A 16,957-nucleotide genomic window follows, 5' to 3' on the forward strand; every position below is an offset into this window, starting at 1 on the left:
AGTTTGCGTATCAACTGCCGTACAAGCAATTGTAGTACCTATACTTAGTCGAGTACCATCCCCTTGAAGAGACCCACTGCTCTAATATTTCTTCGTTTCAGTCCGCCGTTCCTTTCCCGTCTGCGGCTTATTCTTCAAAAGGGAAACCGAATTGGGCTTGCATTCTTCCGTTTCTTATTGCCGGAATTGAGAATATCATTATCGGCAGCTTTTTTTCAGTGCAGCACATCAGAGACTGCCAGGTCTCACTTTCACCAAATGACACGTAGTATTGTTGTGGAATATGCTATGTAGATTATCACTGCAAAATAGGATGATTTACTAAATAGCTCATATAGGGTAGTAATCAGAATATCTCGTTCACAACAAAACTACCTGAAAAGGCACTTTTTAAAGTGGTAGAGAAAGTTACAGCTGTATTTTATGATGTACTATTTGTTTCAGATGGCAGCTTATAATATGGTGTTGGCCGCATTCCTGGCCCATCAAGCTGTGGCACAACAGACGAATGGAAGTAAGTTCTTGACAATTCGTGTTCTGGATAAGCTAGGTGTATTGTTAATAAGCACGTGATCATAACGTAAACAATCACAGTCAAAGACGGATACTCTAATCCGATCACTATACCAAACATTGTCGATTCGCAAGCAGCTCCTTCGCCATTGCTGAGTTCGCACACCGCCCAATTTCAAATTAGTGCAAGAAGCACACAATGTTAATGTGCCATAGTTTTGTGATAGAGCTTTAATACAGGTATCTGTTTCCATAAGTGCCGGACCACTTTTTTTTAGATAAATTGCCTGCGTTCAGATACTATGGCGATGGTCACACATCTGTCAAGGGTTCCCCCCATCTGAGTAATATTGTTGCCGAGGGCTCGGCCGTTGAACTGGTCTTTCCGTTGTAAGTTACAGATGGCCAAGTAGTCCGAAATAATCTCCAGTACTTTATTCATGCCCCCAGATGCCCTTGGGTGGTTGGGCACCGGAACAATCTGGAATGTAATCTGGCCTTATCGCGCATTAAAAAAAAATATATATATAACTGTTGTGGTTGGTTTCTACCGACTACAGTCAGATTTAAAGGGCTACTGCGGCGAAAATTCAAAAGGAAATAAATTATTGCTACCGCCTTAGTGACACAAGATACGACCCCAGCCAAAATATTACGTCAAGGGGACGTGGCATTCCCAACTAATGCCGATGATAAAAATGCGACCCGTTGCGAGCAGCCGCTCCTTAGCGGGCCTCCAGCGGATCACCGATCGCTAAAGCAACCTTGGGCCGTGACGTCATGGTCGCTCTCTTTTTGTTTCCCCGGTCCGGAGGGGCTTACCCGTTGCGCAGTCGAGCAGCGTAAAGTGCGCTTCTTTGAGGCGCTACCGCCACTACTTCGGCTGGTGATTGGCGGGTTGAGTCGTTGATTTTATCTGTAGCCCGCTTTGCTTCGGTATAACCTTGTGTTTATTTGCTTGTGAGGACACCGAGGCTCGTTTTAGCGAGCAACTCGGTGCGCACTCGCGCGCATAAAGGGGTGTCCAAACAGGACACTACAAAACCCGCGACTCCGGCAAATCGTGCCGCGCTCTGCCGCGATCCGCTTCCGGCCGTCGGAGGGAAATTTCCCTCCGTCAATTCTTCCCGGGGGGAAACTTCCCTCCGTCAAATCTCCCCCTCGCTTCCTCCACGGCGGCCTTGCTCTGCTTATCACGTGAATCCGGAGAGCCACTCACACGCTCTGTTGGCTGTCGGTCAATTGCTCAAGGCCTCCGCTCACAATACGGAACCGCATTGGACGCCATCACGACGAAAGTGAATCTCGACAAAGAAAGCAGATCCGAGGCGGGCGAAACGCACCCTTCGACGCAGGAATGTCCCAAATCCACCCAAAGCCGGACCTCCTTGGCCTTCGAGCCGAGGCGACGGCGGTACGCGAGGGCGTTGGCGAGGTGAGCCAGACGCAGGTGGCGTGTGACGTCAATCTGAAGAGGAGAGCAGTCGTGATCGTAAAAATTTTCACGACTCCTGCAAACATTTTCACGACTCCGACAGACCGTAAAAATAGAAGCGTCCGCTTCAATTTTCACGATTTGTCGGAGTCGCGGGTTTTGTAGTGTCCTGTTTGGACACCCCTTTAGGGTGTTAGAGAGAAGCACTTTCCCTGCGAAGTTCGTCAGCAGGTGGCAGCGGGTCATGTGCATATGGGCTAAGGCTCCATTTGCCGTCGTCTTCAAAGTCTTCACTAAACGACGCGTCTGCTGAAAGAAAAGAAGCTTGTTTAGTTCGGAAATCGGCACGTACGACCTTGATTGGGGGATTCAAAATCAACTGTTTTATTTATCTCATATAGAGAAAGGAGGCAACATTTGTGGGTTGTCGATATACGTCCTGCATTAAATTAGTGAAAAGGATGATTCCAGCCGAACCCCAGTGAAGATGTAAGTAAAAACATGCAGTCCACATAGCAATGAACTTCGCATTACTAAGTGGCATGTCGCACACAAAAGGTAAACATCATAAAAGTATCCAGATCAATAAAGCAGTCATTGTCAAATGCAGTGTTGAACATGGAGCATTCACGCTCCGTTGCATAGGGAATGGTGGTCATGTAAACTACAACCGCAACCTAACTCCAATCATGTTTGTTTGTTTCTTTTGTTGTTGTTTTTTACTTTTGAGTGCGGCAAGTTTTTTTTTTTTTTTTTTTTTTTATTTTTACAAATTAGATGCGCCACCTCGGCGAACTAATATAGTAAATGACATTGTCGTAGCTTAAAAATTCGCATTTTACGCGACTGAGGAAAGAAAACACAAAAAAGCAAACGTTGACAGCCCAACACACGCGTGTTCGGACGGCGTGGCCGGCGCCGGAAGCCCCAAAGCTTCGTGTCTGGGACTGAACCCCAGCACGAAAGCGAGAAGCCTAGGTACGAGTACGGACAAGCGAACGCACGGCGAGGGCCCCCCGAGTACGTCGCTGGGTGCGCGGCGTATAGAGCTGTAAAGTTTCGATGCGAAACTCAGTTGACGGGGTTCCTCCCTCGGTGGAGAGCAAGCAGGAGACAGGAAACACTTTTAAGAATTTAATACTGCTGGCTGAACTGGTCGCCGTCGTCGGGTCGCTTACTGAGGGGGTTGTTGCACAGGTCGACGGGCTGTGTCGTTCTCGTCTGTCATGGGGAGGTCCAGGGCTGCGTCGTTCTCGTCTGTCATGGGGAGGTCCAGGGCTGCGCCGTTCTCGTCTGTCATGGGCAGGTCCAGGGCTGGCAGCTCTCGGGCATGTCACGGGCTGGCGGCGGCTGTCGAGCAGCTCGCTGGTAGCGTTCCCGGGCACCCGCCGTCCAAGGCAGGCAGCGTCTTTTTGGGGGTGGCTCGTCCGTTCGTGCTCGGGACCAAGTGCCCCTTCCGCGTGCCACCCGTCCGTTTTCCCTTTTTTCCCTTGCCCCCGCCTGCCGCGGTCACGCTCACTCTCGCCCTGTTTCCGCCGAGGCCCTCTCCACCGGTGACCCTGATGACGTCACCGCGTTTTACCCGTGACGACACATTTCGCTACTTCAACCCGCCGAGACCTGTTCTCAAGGTCGACCCCGCGCCGCCATCGGCCCGCACCCCCGCGATGCGGCTCCTTACACTCGCCCATATTTTTTTTTTCGAGATTAGTGAGTCAGTTTTGTCCTGTGCTAGAAAATCACGAGACACAGCACGTTCACCTTCATGCACTGGTCTTAACGTTCGACCGGTATGCACGTTCCCGCGACACAGCACTGACACCTTGCTCTCAATGTTTGATCGTCATGCTTCGCACCACAAAAGCCCACTCCTAAGCTCCCCGACAACAACACAGTCCAGCCTTTTTCGCTCCAAACGAGGTACCTACGACGTTAGCCAACATTTGGGAGGGGATGAGCGACAGGCGATCCTTCTATGACCCCCCCCCCCCCCCCCCCTTTTGCACGCGCACACACACCTGAACGAAAATAGAGACACAATACAGTTTCATTTTCCACATGACCTAGTTCCTGCCTTTCCTAGGTTCCTTCGCTACTCGGAGGTGCATACGACATTCCCCAAACTCTCTCGTCAATCTCAATTACAGCGCTTGGAGAAGGTGTAAACTGCGCAGGTGGGGTCGACGCGGCTGCTTGTCCCGAATGCGCACTGTCGGGCGGCAATTCTCGGCGCTCCCAGTGCTCAGCTGCCTCCCACATTACTGCAGCATCGTTCTCATCTATTCTACTGGTTTCTGGTACCGCCAGAGGTTCTGTCGCATCAGCCTGCACCAGAGAGGCGCTCCCGTCCTTGGTGGGACAGGGCCCCTCGGGTGCCGCCCTTTTCAAGCGGTTGACATGCACTGTGGTAACCGACCCCCTTTTTATCTCCTTTACCTGAGCCACTACCGGCGTTACCAGTCTAGTGATCCGGTATGGGCCTTTCCACTTCTGGCCTAGTTTTTGTGATAGCCCTTTCCCCGGGTAACGGACGTCTACATACACTCGGTCGCCCTCCCGAAATTCTGGGCTTTTCGTCTTCCGGTCGTACTGGGTCTTTCTGCAAGCCTGAGACTTTCGCAGAGCCTCCCCCGTGACCTCGTGAGCCGCCCTCATTCTCAGTGTCAATTCTGCTCGATAGTCCTCCAAACAGGCATACTTAGGGACACTTGGAGCGTCAAGGATCTCGTGAGGAAGCCCCGGGTCTCTCCCATGGCACAGATAGAAGGGTGTCTCTTCGGTGCTTTCGTGAACTGCAGTGTTATATGAAAACAACACGTAGGGCATCCACAGATCCCAATCCCTCTGGTCTCGTGCGACGAGATGGGAGAGCAGTCCCTTGATGGTTTTGTTTAGTCTCTCCACCGCCCCGTTCGATTCGGGGTGGTAAGCTGTAGTTGTGAGCTTCTTAATACCGAGCAGTCTGCACGTCTCTTTCATTAGACCGGAAACAAAATTCGTGCCCTGATCTGTTAGAAGCTGCTGAGGTACACCGTGCCTTAGAACAATCCGCTCCACAAATGCCCGGGCCACAGTCTCCGCCTTCTGATCTCTCAAAGGCAAGGCTTCCGCAAATTTAGTAAAATGATCCACGAATACCAGGACGTACTTATTTCCCTCAGTGGTGATGGGCAGCGGGCCAACTACGTCGAGGGCCGTTCTCTCAAAAGGCTCATTGACCTCACCGAAAAGCTCCAGGGGCGCTCGTCGTCTCTGACCCGACTTTCGCAGCTGGCACGACTCACAGGAAGCGCAATAGCTCTTCACGTCGCGGTGCATCCCTCTCCACACATATTTCGCCGTGATTTTTCTGAGAGTCTTTTTGAAGCCGAAGTGCCCCGAATAAGGGGCGTTGTGATAGGCATACAGTACCTTCTCGACCAGGCTCTTTGGAATTACAGTTCGTTCCCGTGTTCTGCCCACCTCCTGTCCGGTTCCTCCTTTGCGCAGTAGACCCATCCTGTCCCGAAAGTAGCCCTGATCGTCACTATCATTGCCTGCCAGTCTGTCAGATATTTTCCTTAGCTCTGGGTCCTTTTCTTGTTCGTCCCTAATAGTACCGTCCTCAAAAACGGGTACAAAATTCAAGACGGCGCCAACGGTGGAGGGGGGATCTCGGGCACGACTGAGGGCGTCGGCGTTGGTGTGACCGCTTCCGGGCTTGTGGATGATCTCATAGTCGTACTCCTGCAGTTGCAGGTTCCATCGGGCGAGGCGTGATCCCGGGTCTCTTACATTCATCAACCAGCGCAGGGGTCTGCAGTCCGTGATTATTTTGAACCGGCGACCGTACAGATAGCACCTGAAGTGCCGTGTAGCCCAAATCGCCGCCAAACATTCCTTTTCGGTGGCGCTGTAGTTAACTTCAGCCTTGTTCAACTGTCGGCTCGCGAACGCTATCGGTCTTTCTATACCGTCCTTCACCTGAGAGAGGACGGCCCCCAATGCGTACTGGGAAGCATCCGTGGCCAAAATAAAAGGGCTCCCGAAGTCCGGGTACCCGAGAACTGGAGCGGTGAGTAGCTTATCTCTGAGTTTGCAATAAGCGCCTTCTTCGCTGTCCCCCCACCGGAACGTGGCGTACTTCGATGTCAGTGCGGTCAGAGGTTTGGCAATTTTGGCGAAATTGTCAATAAATCTCCTGTAGTACCCCACGAGGCCCAAAAACTCTCTGATCTCCCTAACTTTTGTCGGTCTGGGAAAGTTCCGAATTGCCTCCTCCTTCTCTGGGTCGGGCCTTACCCCATCCGCAGAAACGATGTGACCCAGGTATTTAACCTGTGATCTGAGGAACTGGCATTTTGATGGCTTTAACTTCAGCCCGGCCGCCCGCAGTCTCTTCAATACTCGCTCGATGTCCCTCAGATGGCTGTCAAAGTCCCGGCTGTATATGACTATGTCGTCCATATACACATGACAACTCTGCCCAATTAGTCCCTCGAGGATGACGTCGGCGGTCCTCTGCCAGACGGCCGGACTGTTAACCAGTCCCATCGGCATTCGGTTCCATTCGTAGTGGCCGGAAGGGGTATTGAAGGCCGTTTTGTTTTTGTCCCTGGGGTCCATTTCTATCTGCCAGAAGCCGGCTGCTAGATCCACGACGCTGAAGTACCGGGCAGACCCAAGCTGGGCAAGGGTCTCCTGTATGTCAGGAATTGGATACGGATCGACCCGTGTGACCGCATTGAGCCTACGGTAGTCTACCACGAGTCTGGAAGAGCCATCCGGCTTCTCAACCAAAAGGGCCGGCGCACCCCAAGGCGACTTAGACGGTTCGACAATGCCTTCCTCCTCAAGGTCCCGAATCTGCTTTGCCATCTCGTCTCGCTGTGAATAAGGAATTCGGTAAGCCCGCTGATATACAGGAGCATCGCTTGTCGTGTTGATTCTGTGCTTGATGACATCACACCGGCCCAAGTCTAGCTTGCTCCTCGCAAAAACAGCGCTATACCCGTTTAGCAACGACTCTAGGCGCCCCCTTTCTTCTGCCTGTATGTGGCTTAATTCGAACAACGAGGCGACATTCTCTTGGTCACTCCCGGACTCAGCCACTCCGCGGACTGAATCAACTTCCGCCTCCCTCGCGCTGTGGAACCTCCCAACCGTCTTGTTTCTGGGCAACGACAACGGCTCGCGGCTGAAGTTTATGAGCGACACAGGGACCCTAGAGTGCTGGTCAACCGTAACCAATGCCCCCTTAGCTGTCATCCCGTGGGTGTGGAGACTGGTCTCCTCCAAAACTCCCAGTTCTCCCTCTGGTACATCCACTTTTACCCAGCAGATTATCTCCGACAAAGGCGGCAGCACACAAGGTGCACTCAAGCGGACAGGAACGCCAGAAAACAGTCGTTGCGCCGCGCCCCCGGCTCCTTTGTTCTCCCGCCAAAATGGGACTTCGTCACCCCGCACCGAGAGAGCACCTCGGCTGACGAGCACGTCGATGTTGTGCTCCGACAGAACATCTTGACCCAGGATGCCATCGAGCGGCAAGGCGGTGTCGTCAGAAATTATGAAACACGGGTGCTCAAAGCGGTGCCTTCCCAGAGCAAGTTTCAACCGATAGCATCCCCGAACGTCAATCTGTCCTCCCGAAATGCCATGAAACCTCTTGTTTGCATGCTCGGGGCAGGGTCTCAAGTTTTTGTCTTTCATTTTTCCGAGCCCCACGGCTTTGAGCAACGTGACGCGGGAGCCGGTGTCAACCAAAAGTCGCATGTTCGTCCCGTTAATCTCACATTCCACAACGGGGCTCGTTTCCTCGGAGTACCTCAGAATAATCGTCTCTGTCTCCCCTTCGACCTTGGGACCGGCACCCGACCTTCCATTCCCCTTCGACATCGCTTGCCTTCTTTCCCCCACCCTCTTTCCCTCCCCATCCTTCGAGCTTGGGACCGAAGAATGAGGGGGAGCTACACGTTTTTTGGCGCCGTGTCCGCCATCGACGCGCCCTCAAGGCCACTCCCCGATTTCCGGGAACGGCATTCACGAGCAAAATGGCCGCTTCCCCCGCAGGCAAAGCAGCCCGTGTAGCGACGCCTAGGAGCTCTCTGTAACCTTTGTTCACGTTCTTCCTTCTCAGTGAGGAGCTTTTCTAGACCCGCCAATCTTTCTTTAAGCTGCGTTAGTTCGTCCGTCTCCACAATTCTCACGTGTTGAACCTGATTGACCAGATTTTCATTTGCCTCTTCCTCTGACGCTATTTCAACCGCTTCCTCAAAATCTTTAGGCCGATGCGACAGCACCAGCCGGCGAACAGGATCACGAAGCCCCTGTACAAACTGTGAACACAACTGTTCCCTCATCATCTCTCGAGCAATTTTTGCTCTCTGTTCATCCTTAGCTGCCGTACTGCCTTCCCATTTCCTACGCAGTGTATCCGAACCAAGCGCCTGTATACGCGTGGCGAACGTGCGAACGTCTTCATCATGTTTTTGAGAAGCCTCTGCGAAACGCTTTAGCTTTATGTTGAGCGGCTCGGTGTCATATCTCGCCGTGAGGACGCCCCTGAGCGCATCGAACGTTTTCGCTTCCTTAGCCTTTTCATCTCGCCAAACAAAGTCGTATGCGCCCCCCGAGACGCGGCACCTCGCCACTCCAAGCTTATGTTTGTCCTCCCACGCTCCCATCAACGCAACCTGCTCAATGGTATCCAAGAAATCGTGGACGTTAACTCCCTTTCCATCCCCGGAGAATACTGGCACCATAGTATTCAGAGCCAGCACACTGGGTCCCATCGCGACCGCCTGTTCTATGCTCATCCCGCACCAAAATGCTCACGATCCCGTCTCCAGCCTGCTCTCTCCTTAGACGGGGGTGTTTCTGTCCCGTCAAATCCCGAAGGAGTTAGGATCCCACCGCTGCCACCAATGTAAAGTTTCGATGCGAAACTCAGTTGACGGGGTTCCTCCCTCGGTGGAGAGCAAGCAGGAGACAGGAAACACTTTTAAGAATTTAATACTGCTGGCTGAACTGGTCGCCGTCGTCGGGTCGCTTACTGAGGGGGTTGTTGCACAGGTCGACGGGCTGTGTCGTTCTCGTCTGTCATGGGGAGGTCCAGGGCTGCGTCGTTCTCGTCTGTCATGGGGAGGTCCAGGGCTGCGCCGTTCTCGTCTGTCATGGGCAGGTCCAGGGCTGGCAGCTCTCGGGCATGTCACGGGCTGGCGGCGGCTGTCGAGCAGCTCGCTGGTAGCGTTCCCGGGCACCCGCCGTCCAAGGCAGGCAGCGTCTTTTTGGGGGTGGCTCGTCCGTTCGTGCTCGGGACCAAGTGCCCCTTCCGCGTGCCACCCGTCCGTTTTCCCTTTTTTCCCTTGCCCCCGCCTGCCGCGGTCACGCTCACTCTCGCCCTGTTTCCGCCGAGGCCCTCTCCACCGGTGACCCTGATGACGTCACCGCGTTTTACCCGTGACGACACATTTCGCTACTTCAACCCGCCGAGACCTGTTCTCAAGGTCGACCCCGCGCCGCCATCGGCCCGCACCCCCGCGATGCGGCTCCTTACAGAGCAATGCCGCTCCATCCACGAAGCTCCGATGACTATTTAGGCCTAGAGTCGAGTACAGACGAGCGCAGGCACAGCGACGGACGCCGGGTACAAAGAACAACAAACAATCAGGGTATTTTGCCGCAGAAAGTAACTGCCGTCGTTTTAGCGAAATAAATGACTACGGTATTGATTTTGGCGTACGCCATAACCACTACTGAAGTCGAAGCGGAGGAGTAGTGAGATCGGCGTCCTACACCGGCACCGAACGAGTTCACTTGCCTGCCAGTCGCTAGCTTTTGAGTATACGCACTAACTCTTTCTACATGTGCTGAATACTTACCACGTACGCAGGTTTAAAAAGAAAGAAGCTTACCTTTTATCTTTGGCGCCAGCTAGCGCAACAGAGGTAGGTGTCGCTCGGTTTGCGTACTCGTTGAACGAGAACCACCATGACATCACGTCTGCCTAGCGGCCGATTTCCTGTGTGACCGGGGCCTCGAGCGGCTAGTTTCGGTTTGGTCGCTCGCGCCGCAAGGAAAACTTTGAGGCGTCGATACCTTTAAAAGTACGCACAATACCGAGAAAAAAAAAATACACCTTGTAATTCAGGGACGCTGACTGAGCTAAAACCAGTCGTAATCCCAAAATCGTAACTATGGGCCGGATTTGTCTTTTAAAGAAATGACAACCGAGTAGATGGTATCACTGACCTGCATCGTTATCTAATACCCTGTTCTCACTGAGAAAAATGGGGTACTTAACATGAACTTTACACACAACTTCCGGTAGGTCACCTTACGTCACGTAATTATAGTGTTTGTTTAGTGTTGTTGGTTATCAAAAAAGGCAGCGCCGAACCCTTTGCTCCTTATTGTAGATATTAAGTATTTAACTGTAATGTATGTCATATGCAAACTGCGAGCACACCTATTTGGTTATTCATAATTAGCCGACTTCACTCGTGCAATATTTACTTGCTTCAACTTCGGCTCAGATAAGCAAGAGGCCCAAGATCTGGTTCCGTTAGCCGGATTCAAGCCAAACATCGCTCCATTAGCGGACGACCTTTATAGCCTGGTTGGCCTCGAGCAATCAGAAGCTTCATCGAAACACACCTTTGAGGGGAAATCTGCGTAATTTCATTTAGTAAAAAAGAAATGTATTTTGTTTCATGTTTATTTGAAGTAGATCACAAGCAGCCTAGTTTCACCCATACTGTTTCGAAATTTAGATTAAGCTTGACACAGCTTAGTGCTGTTCAACATGCACAAGTCTTGTAGAAAAGCAGACCACGAGATATGTTGTAAAACAAAATAAGGTCAGGGATGAGGCTTACTTGGTGGACCAGTTATGCTTTAGCTTGCGTTCTACATGTTGTGACTACACTTAGGCACTTTGCTTACTTTACCTACTGTTTTGTCATGTGGTGTCTCACCTAGCTCGCTGTCACATTAACCTTCCTGATCATTCGGGAGCGGGGGGTGGTGATGGAGAGGGGCTTTTGTGTACATAATTTGGTCGCTGCAGTGAGAAGGCTTCAAAAGGCCTGTTTATTTCGGCCAGGGAGCACGAACGCGCCGGTAAGACGTTCCATTAAAATGTTGGCATCAAACATAAAGCACCACTGCACCGATCATTTATGCAAAAGTCACGATTGTTTGCAAGCGAGCGTCAGTATCTGTTTAGGCGCGATAAGAGAGCGTCCGGGAGATGCAAAAAAAGGTTTATATAAAGAAAACCAATATAAAGTTCTCAATGTAAGGGTCAAGACAATAAGTGTGTTTCCTTTAGCATCTTTTACTTGTTGTCTTTTTTCTCAAAATATTTATTAACAAATAAAATATTGCCACCTTAGTGTCCGCGAGCAACCTGAAAAAGCTCAATAACAAGCAAGCAAAACGGACCCGAGAAACGTTGAATTTCGCTCGCAGGAGGGGCTGCCCAAACTTGAGAGCTACAGCAGTATAGAAACAACCACGGCAAGATGGGGTCTTCATAAGTTACCTATATAGGGTTAGTCTAGAATAAACTAGATAAACTGGGTACGTTATTAAGTTACAACAATAATGAAAGGCTACTACCGCCGTAAAGCGGGGTTTGCGACTTACATCTGTTTAGAGCAAAATCACGGCCGCTTGCGGTACATACACTGCGTGATAACCCCGCATGTCCCTGGAACTTCTGGACAATACAGCGGCACATATTAATTGTCGTTAGCTGGTTGAGCTGTCGAACGCACATCCCAGGCATTACAGTCATCAACTTTGAAAGTCCGGGTCAACGCTGAGGGTTAATCTGTTCAGGCCACTTCCCGCTGTATTGCAACAAGCGAAACTTGCGTTTATTCGCCAACACTGGTGGCTAACGAAGTTTGACCCACTGAAGACAAGCACAATACTATCAAAGTTTCATTTTACCGTGCAACGCTAATGCGATAAAAATGCGCCTTAAGTACGTGTTTAAGGCTTGAGTCATGCTCTGGGTGCGAAGATTATTCTAAAAAACAAAATAAAAAACATCTCGGTAATTTGCGGCTCAGCAGCACCAATCTAAGATAGATAGATGGTAAAATATTCAGTATATCGCCTAAGCAGAAGCTGGAGTAGCTGAAACATGAGTATTATGTGTAACTGAAAGGTACTGCTATTGTGTGGCTTCAAATAGGAGTCCACTGCTTGAGGCCTTTTATTGCAGTTAAAATTAAGCACAGCCTAATAAACGGGGCATAAATACATCTACATATTACGCGCTTTGAAACATCTATGCTAATCGATACATGTTTGCTCACCTTAACACCCTCCTTCTAATGATACCTATGAAGACACGGAGATATGCGAGGACTTTTTTGCTTCTGCCTGAGATGTTGATAGGTCTCCAGTGGGGCACACGCAGCGAAATGCAGAACCTCGTATGATGGACACTAACGTTTGAGTTTATTTCTTGATTACAATACCGAGGAGCCCCCAGAAGCGTTAGAAATGGGGGTTGGTACAAGGTATTAGAAATGCATAAACAAAGAATACAACATTTAAACAAAAAAACAAAATACAAAAAAGTATTGAAGTGCAGGCTTAAGAGGTGTTCAGTTTTTGAGGTCTTGAAGGATGAGATGTTTTCGTAAAATGCAATGAAGGGACAAGGCGGTTCCCCTCTGAGCTGGTCTTGTGTATAATAAAAGCAGTTGCGCTGTAAAGGGGAATGGCAATGAAGGTGTTCAGTTATTGCGGTCTTGAAAGATGAGAGGCGATGAAGCGGCAAGGCGGTTCCACTCTGAGCTGATGTTTTGTAGGAAGTAAAAAAAACAAAAAAATATAGTATCCCGAGTATCGCGCGCAAATACTCGTTTTAAAAACGGCAAAATGATTCGGGAGTTTCGTGTGCCTATTGATACGTTTACATTTTCGTCCTTTCCCAGGACAATAACCGCATGGAACCAGCTGCCAAAAGATATAGTAGAGAGTGCTAGTGTCGAGGAATTTATTTCAAATTTGAAAGTTGGGCTCATGTGATTGTTTTGTAATGTTTTTGTTGTTGGTGTTTTCCTCCAAGTTTACTTTGTTCTTAGGTCTTGCAGCTGGTATTGATGTTATATTTGTGATGCTCACTCCTGCATGGACTCTAAGATGAGTCTGCAGTATTTATAAATAAATAAACAAATATTTGTGGACAAAAGGTAATGAAACTTTTTACATCCCCAGAAATGTGCGCCATCGTATGCTTGCGCCATATCTTAGACGGTTGCGGCAGCACTCCCATAACGACCCATTTATTTAATATAATATTTTTTCCATAACACGCCATAACACTGCTCCATTCTAGCCTATGCCGCTATTCTTCTGTCAAAATTTCAAGATGATGACGTGTACTGTAAAAAGAGTAGAGCAAAAAAGACGCGACAAAGAAGTGGGACACAGGACGAGTGCTAACTTGCAGTTACAAGGTTAATCCATCATCTTAAGGTATGTTTGATGACGTGTAAACTGCAGGTTCCTCAGTTCAATTAATTTTTTTATATATTACCAGACTTGTACCGTACGCGTTACAAGTAATCAAATTACTTGTAATCGATTACTTTTGGGAGTAATTTTGTAATCAGTTGATTACTTTTATTAGGCAGTAATCACAAGAGTAATCTGATTAGTTTTGAAGTAATAAAAATTACTTCTCACCGTTACTATTTTTCCACGGGACCAACCTCCCCCCCCCCCCCCCCCCCCCCCAAACCGCACGCACCTTTTTTTTTTTTTCTGAAATAACAAAAATAACATTTGCATCTTTTTTCGAACGGAAAAAAGATTTTTGCGGAGCTGTAGGGAATGAAGTGAACCCCTTTGCATGTACAGTTTCTGTGAAATGTCCGTTTTTTCGTGAGCTGGGACTGGGAGTGGAAAGTCCCAGGGAAGCCACTATGCGTGACAAAGGCCATTCAGGGTGACGTTTGAGGGAGCAGAATGTAGCTTTGTAAGTCCTTCCTCCAAAGTAGTCCCTCGCACACACACACAGAAATAAAAAAAAAACAATCCTGCTTGCGGTACCTACTTGCAGCCCATAGGAGAACCGGAATCGAAAAATGTCTAAAGCGGATGCAAAATATAACAAAGCCAGTTCAAATACACGTCACGATCCCATAATTCCTCTAAATGGTCTTTGTGACAAGCAAGGTTTCGAGGTTGGAGGTGGTTCATTGTTATGAGCGCTAAAGATTAAGTCTTCACACAATAAAGTAATCGGAAAAGTAATGGTTACTTCCTGAAGTAATGTCCAATTACTTTTGCTGTTGAGTAATCAAGTAATCTAATCGAATACTTAATAGCCAAGAGTAACAGTAATTCTAATCGATTACTGTTTTTTTAGTAACGTGTACAAGACTGTATATTACCAATACGGATAGTGCCTACTTTCATCGTAGCGTATAGGTTATTCTTGGGAATAAAAGCTCGTTATGACTGTATAAATTAATTAAAATCCCTCCCCAATATTATGGCAAATTATGTAGTGTCTAAAATGTGTTATATATACATATATATATATATATATATATATATTTAATTAAAAATTGTTGTATCTCGCATGAGCAATATTTAAGTCGTTTAAGTTTTACCAAATACCGTGGAAGCCAATACTGGCAACTCCCGCGGAAAACGGGCGAAAAGTGATTGCAGCGCCCCTGGCGAGCTCGGAGTCTCCGCTGGCAGACAAATTCTCCGAAATGCATTGGTTTTGCCTATGTCCGTGCGAGGTGACCAACGAGAAAAAAATTGTCACGGACATTCGCTGCTTTGAAAGTTAAAAAATGGGTGCCAGCTCATGAGTGAAAGACATTCTCTTCCCGTGGGAAAGATGTTACAGCTTTCTGGGTGCAATTTCGGAGTTCTCCCGAAGAAAACATTCTGTCACAACTTATGTAAGCCAAGCAAAACACGAATGTATGCCTTCGCGCTGTTTCGTGAAAAAGGGAAATGTACAAACATTTCATCACATAGCTTCGTTTCAACTTTATTGTTCTTGTCAGTCAATTCGTTTTCTTGTTGCAATTCCCATTTCTCATCAAAGGCGGGCGCTCAAAATTTTCTTCAGCGTGGCAGAAGATTCCCCCTCTTTTCTTTTTTTCGTCCTCCCCTTTCCTCTTCGCTTTTTACGGCCTTCTCGCACGAGTGCTAATGGGCTACCGGCCCCCCGACAAAATCTCTGTAACCCTTCAAGGTTCTCTGCTTCAATCCCAAACACCAGGGATTAGTTAGGCAGGCTGGATATGAGCTCGGAGGGGTTCGGGGGGCTCGCTTTTCTTCTTTTTTTTTCTCTTTTTCTGCAGTTCTAAAAAACACTCAGATAGTCAACACCAACTAGCCCAACAACAAGTTCTTTTACATTCAGATACTTCCGCACGCGGCCACACACGCTACAACACCGCATATTTATCTCGAGTGAACGGAACTTGAACATCACAGCAGAAGGAAAAAAGATGGGTATTTTTATTCGATCTTTGAGCTCTAAACAGAGAGTTGAAAATTTGTCGTTCTAACAACGGCACACTGAATAGTGATTTTATCGCTATTGTGTTTCTGTTTTGTTTTTCTGTTTTTTGTACAAACTAATAATCATGAGTAATTACAAGTCAAAGATATTGCAGTTAGAGGGACACAGTCTGACCATTTCCGGGGCATAATATATAGGTTCGTACTACAGGTGTTTTCTAGAGTGACGGCCGCCTGGTTGAAGCTACTAAGAAGAGTAAAAACAAACTTCCATAAAAACTGAAACAGTTTATGGTATATTTCATCTATCTTCAACATTTGAAAAAAAAATTCTTCGTGGCCAAACGTGCGTTTAGTTTCTGTCAACAAATGTAACTGAAAACTTGACACCCGACAAATATCTTGCGTATCAGCAAAGAGAACGGGGAACACGGAGATTGAACCGAAAAATCACAATTTTCTTCGCGTAAATAGGGCAACTAGCAATAGTAGCATATTATGCCATTTATTAAAAGACAGCAGGTATTACGAGGTTTTTATTCTCTTCTGTTCGCATTTGTTCCCTGATTAAGAAATGGAATGCCCAGACAGCCTCTGCAGCCCTTACATAATTGTTTGGGGCTTTGTCAGGGTGCGCGAAGGCCATTTCCAAAAAAACCCAGGAGTTGCAGCCACTTTACGCCAATGAAACCAACTTTATGTTTTGGGCAGACGTCTTGCGAGAGTTGCAGTATTTTAATTATGCCTAATAAATTAAACGTTTAGGACTAAGTACCAAATTTTTTAGATGTATTAAGAACCACAATGTCAATTGGAAAGTTGTAGAGCTGCTTGAGAAACACCCGATTAGTTGTTTGCAACGTGATACGGCTCGCGTTGCTTCCTTCTGACTAGGAATAAAGCTTATGAAACATGACAAAATACCCTGTGATAAAGCGCCCGCCCCATCAAAAACTCAATTTCGAATGTCCCGGGATTTGTTTTCATAGGCCGGAAAAAAAAAAAAAAAAGAAGTATGCAAGACGCGGTGCCCCACGCTTTATTTATATCACAAAAGAACTGCCTTCTGTTTTATGTACAACGTTTATTCTTTTTTTTTTTACCTACTAGAGATTAGAAAAAACGTGGAAATTAACGTTTTGTGGATGTGAGCTATACGGCCAGGCGAAGATTGGGTTCAAGAAAGAACGCAACAAAAACCGACTGATTACCTAACATTTGTTAATGAACTTTTTGATTATAAAAGAAAACGGCATAGTTGATTTATAAAGTTGTTGGGCGTAATCGAAAGCTACCAAATTGTCCAGTGGAAATTAGCGCCATTGCGGTTTGTGTAGGTGAGCTATACGGCCAGGCGAGGATTCGGTTCAATAACGAACGCAACTAAAACCGACCGATTGCCTAAAATTCGCTAATTAACCTTTTAATTAGAAAAGAAAACGGCATCTTGTATTTAGAAAGTTGTTGGCCATAATCGCAAGCCACCAAACCGTCCATTCTTAAAAAGATGTA

General features: G+C 48.0%; 1 protein-coding gene across 1 annotated transcript in view; it reads left to right on the plus strand.

Moving 5' to 3' along the window:
• The first annotated feature begins 444 nt into the window (after positions 1 to 444).
• LOC8026581 (venom protease) overlaps positions 445 to 16,957 on the plus strand; it is a 69,585-nt gene continuing 53,072 nt past the window's right edge. Inside the window, exon 1 of the mRNA XM_042291244.1 lies at positions 445 to 514. Within this exon, the coding sequence (XP_042147178.1) occupies positions 445 to 514 (70 nt within the window). The remainder of the gene's footprint in view (positions 515 to 16,957) is intronic.

The sequence above is a fragment of the Ixodes scapularis genome, unplaced genomic scaffold, assembly GCF_016920785.2.
Source record: "Ixodes scapularis isolate PalLabHiFi unplaced genomic scaffold, ASM1692078v2 PGA_scaffold0__279_contigs__length_252992795, whole genome shotgun sequence".
NCBI classification, from domain to species: Eukaryota; Metazoa; Arthropoda; class Arachnida; order Ixodida; family Ixodidae; genus Ixodes; species Ixodes scapularis.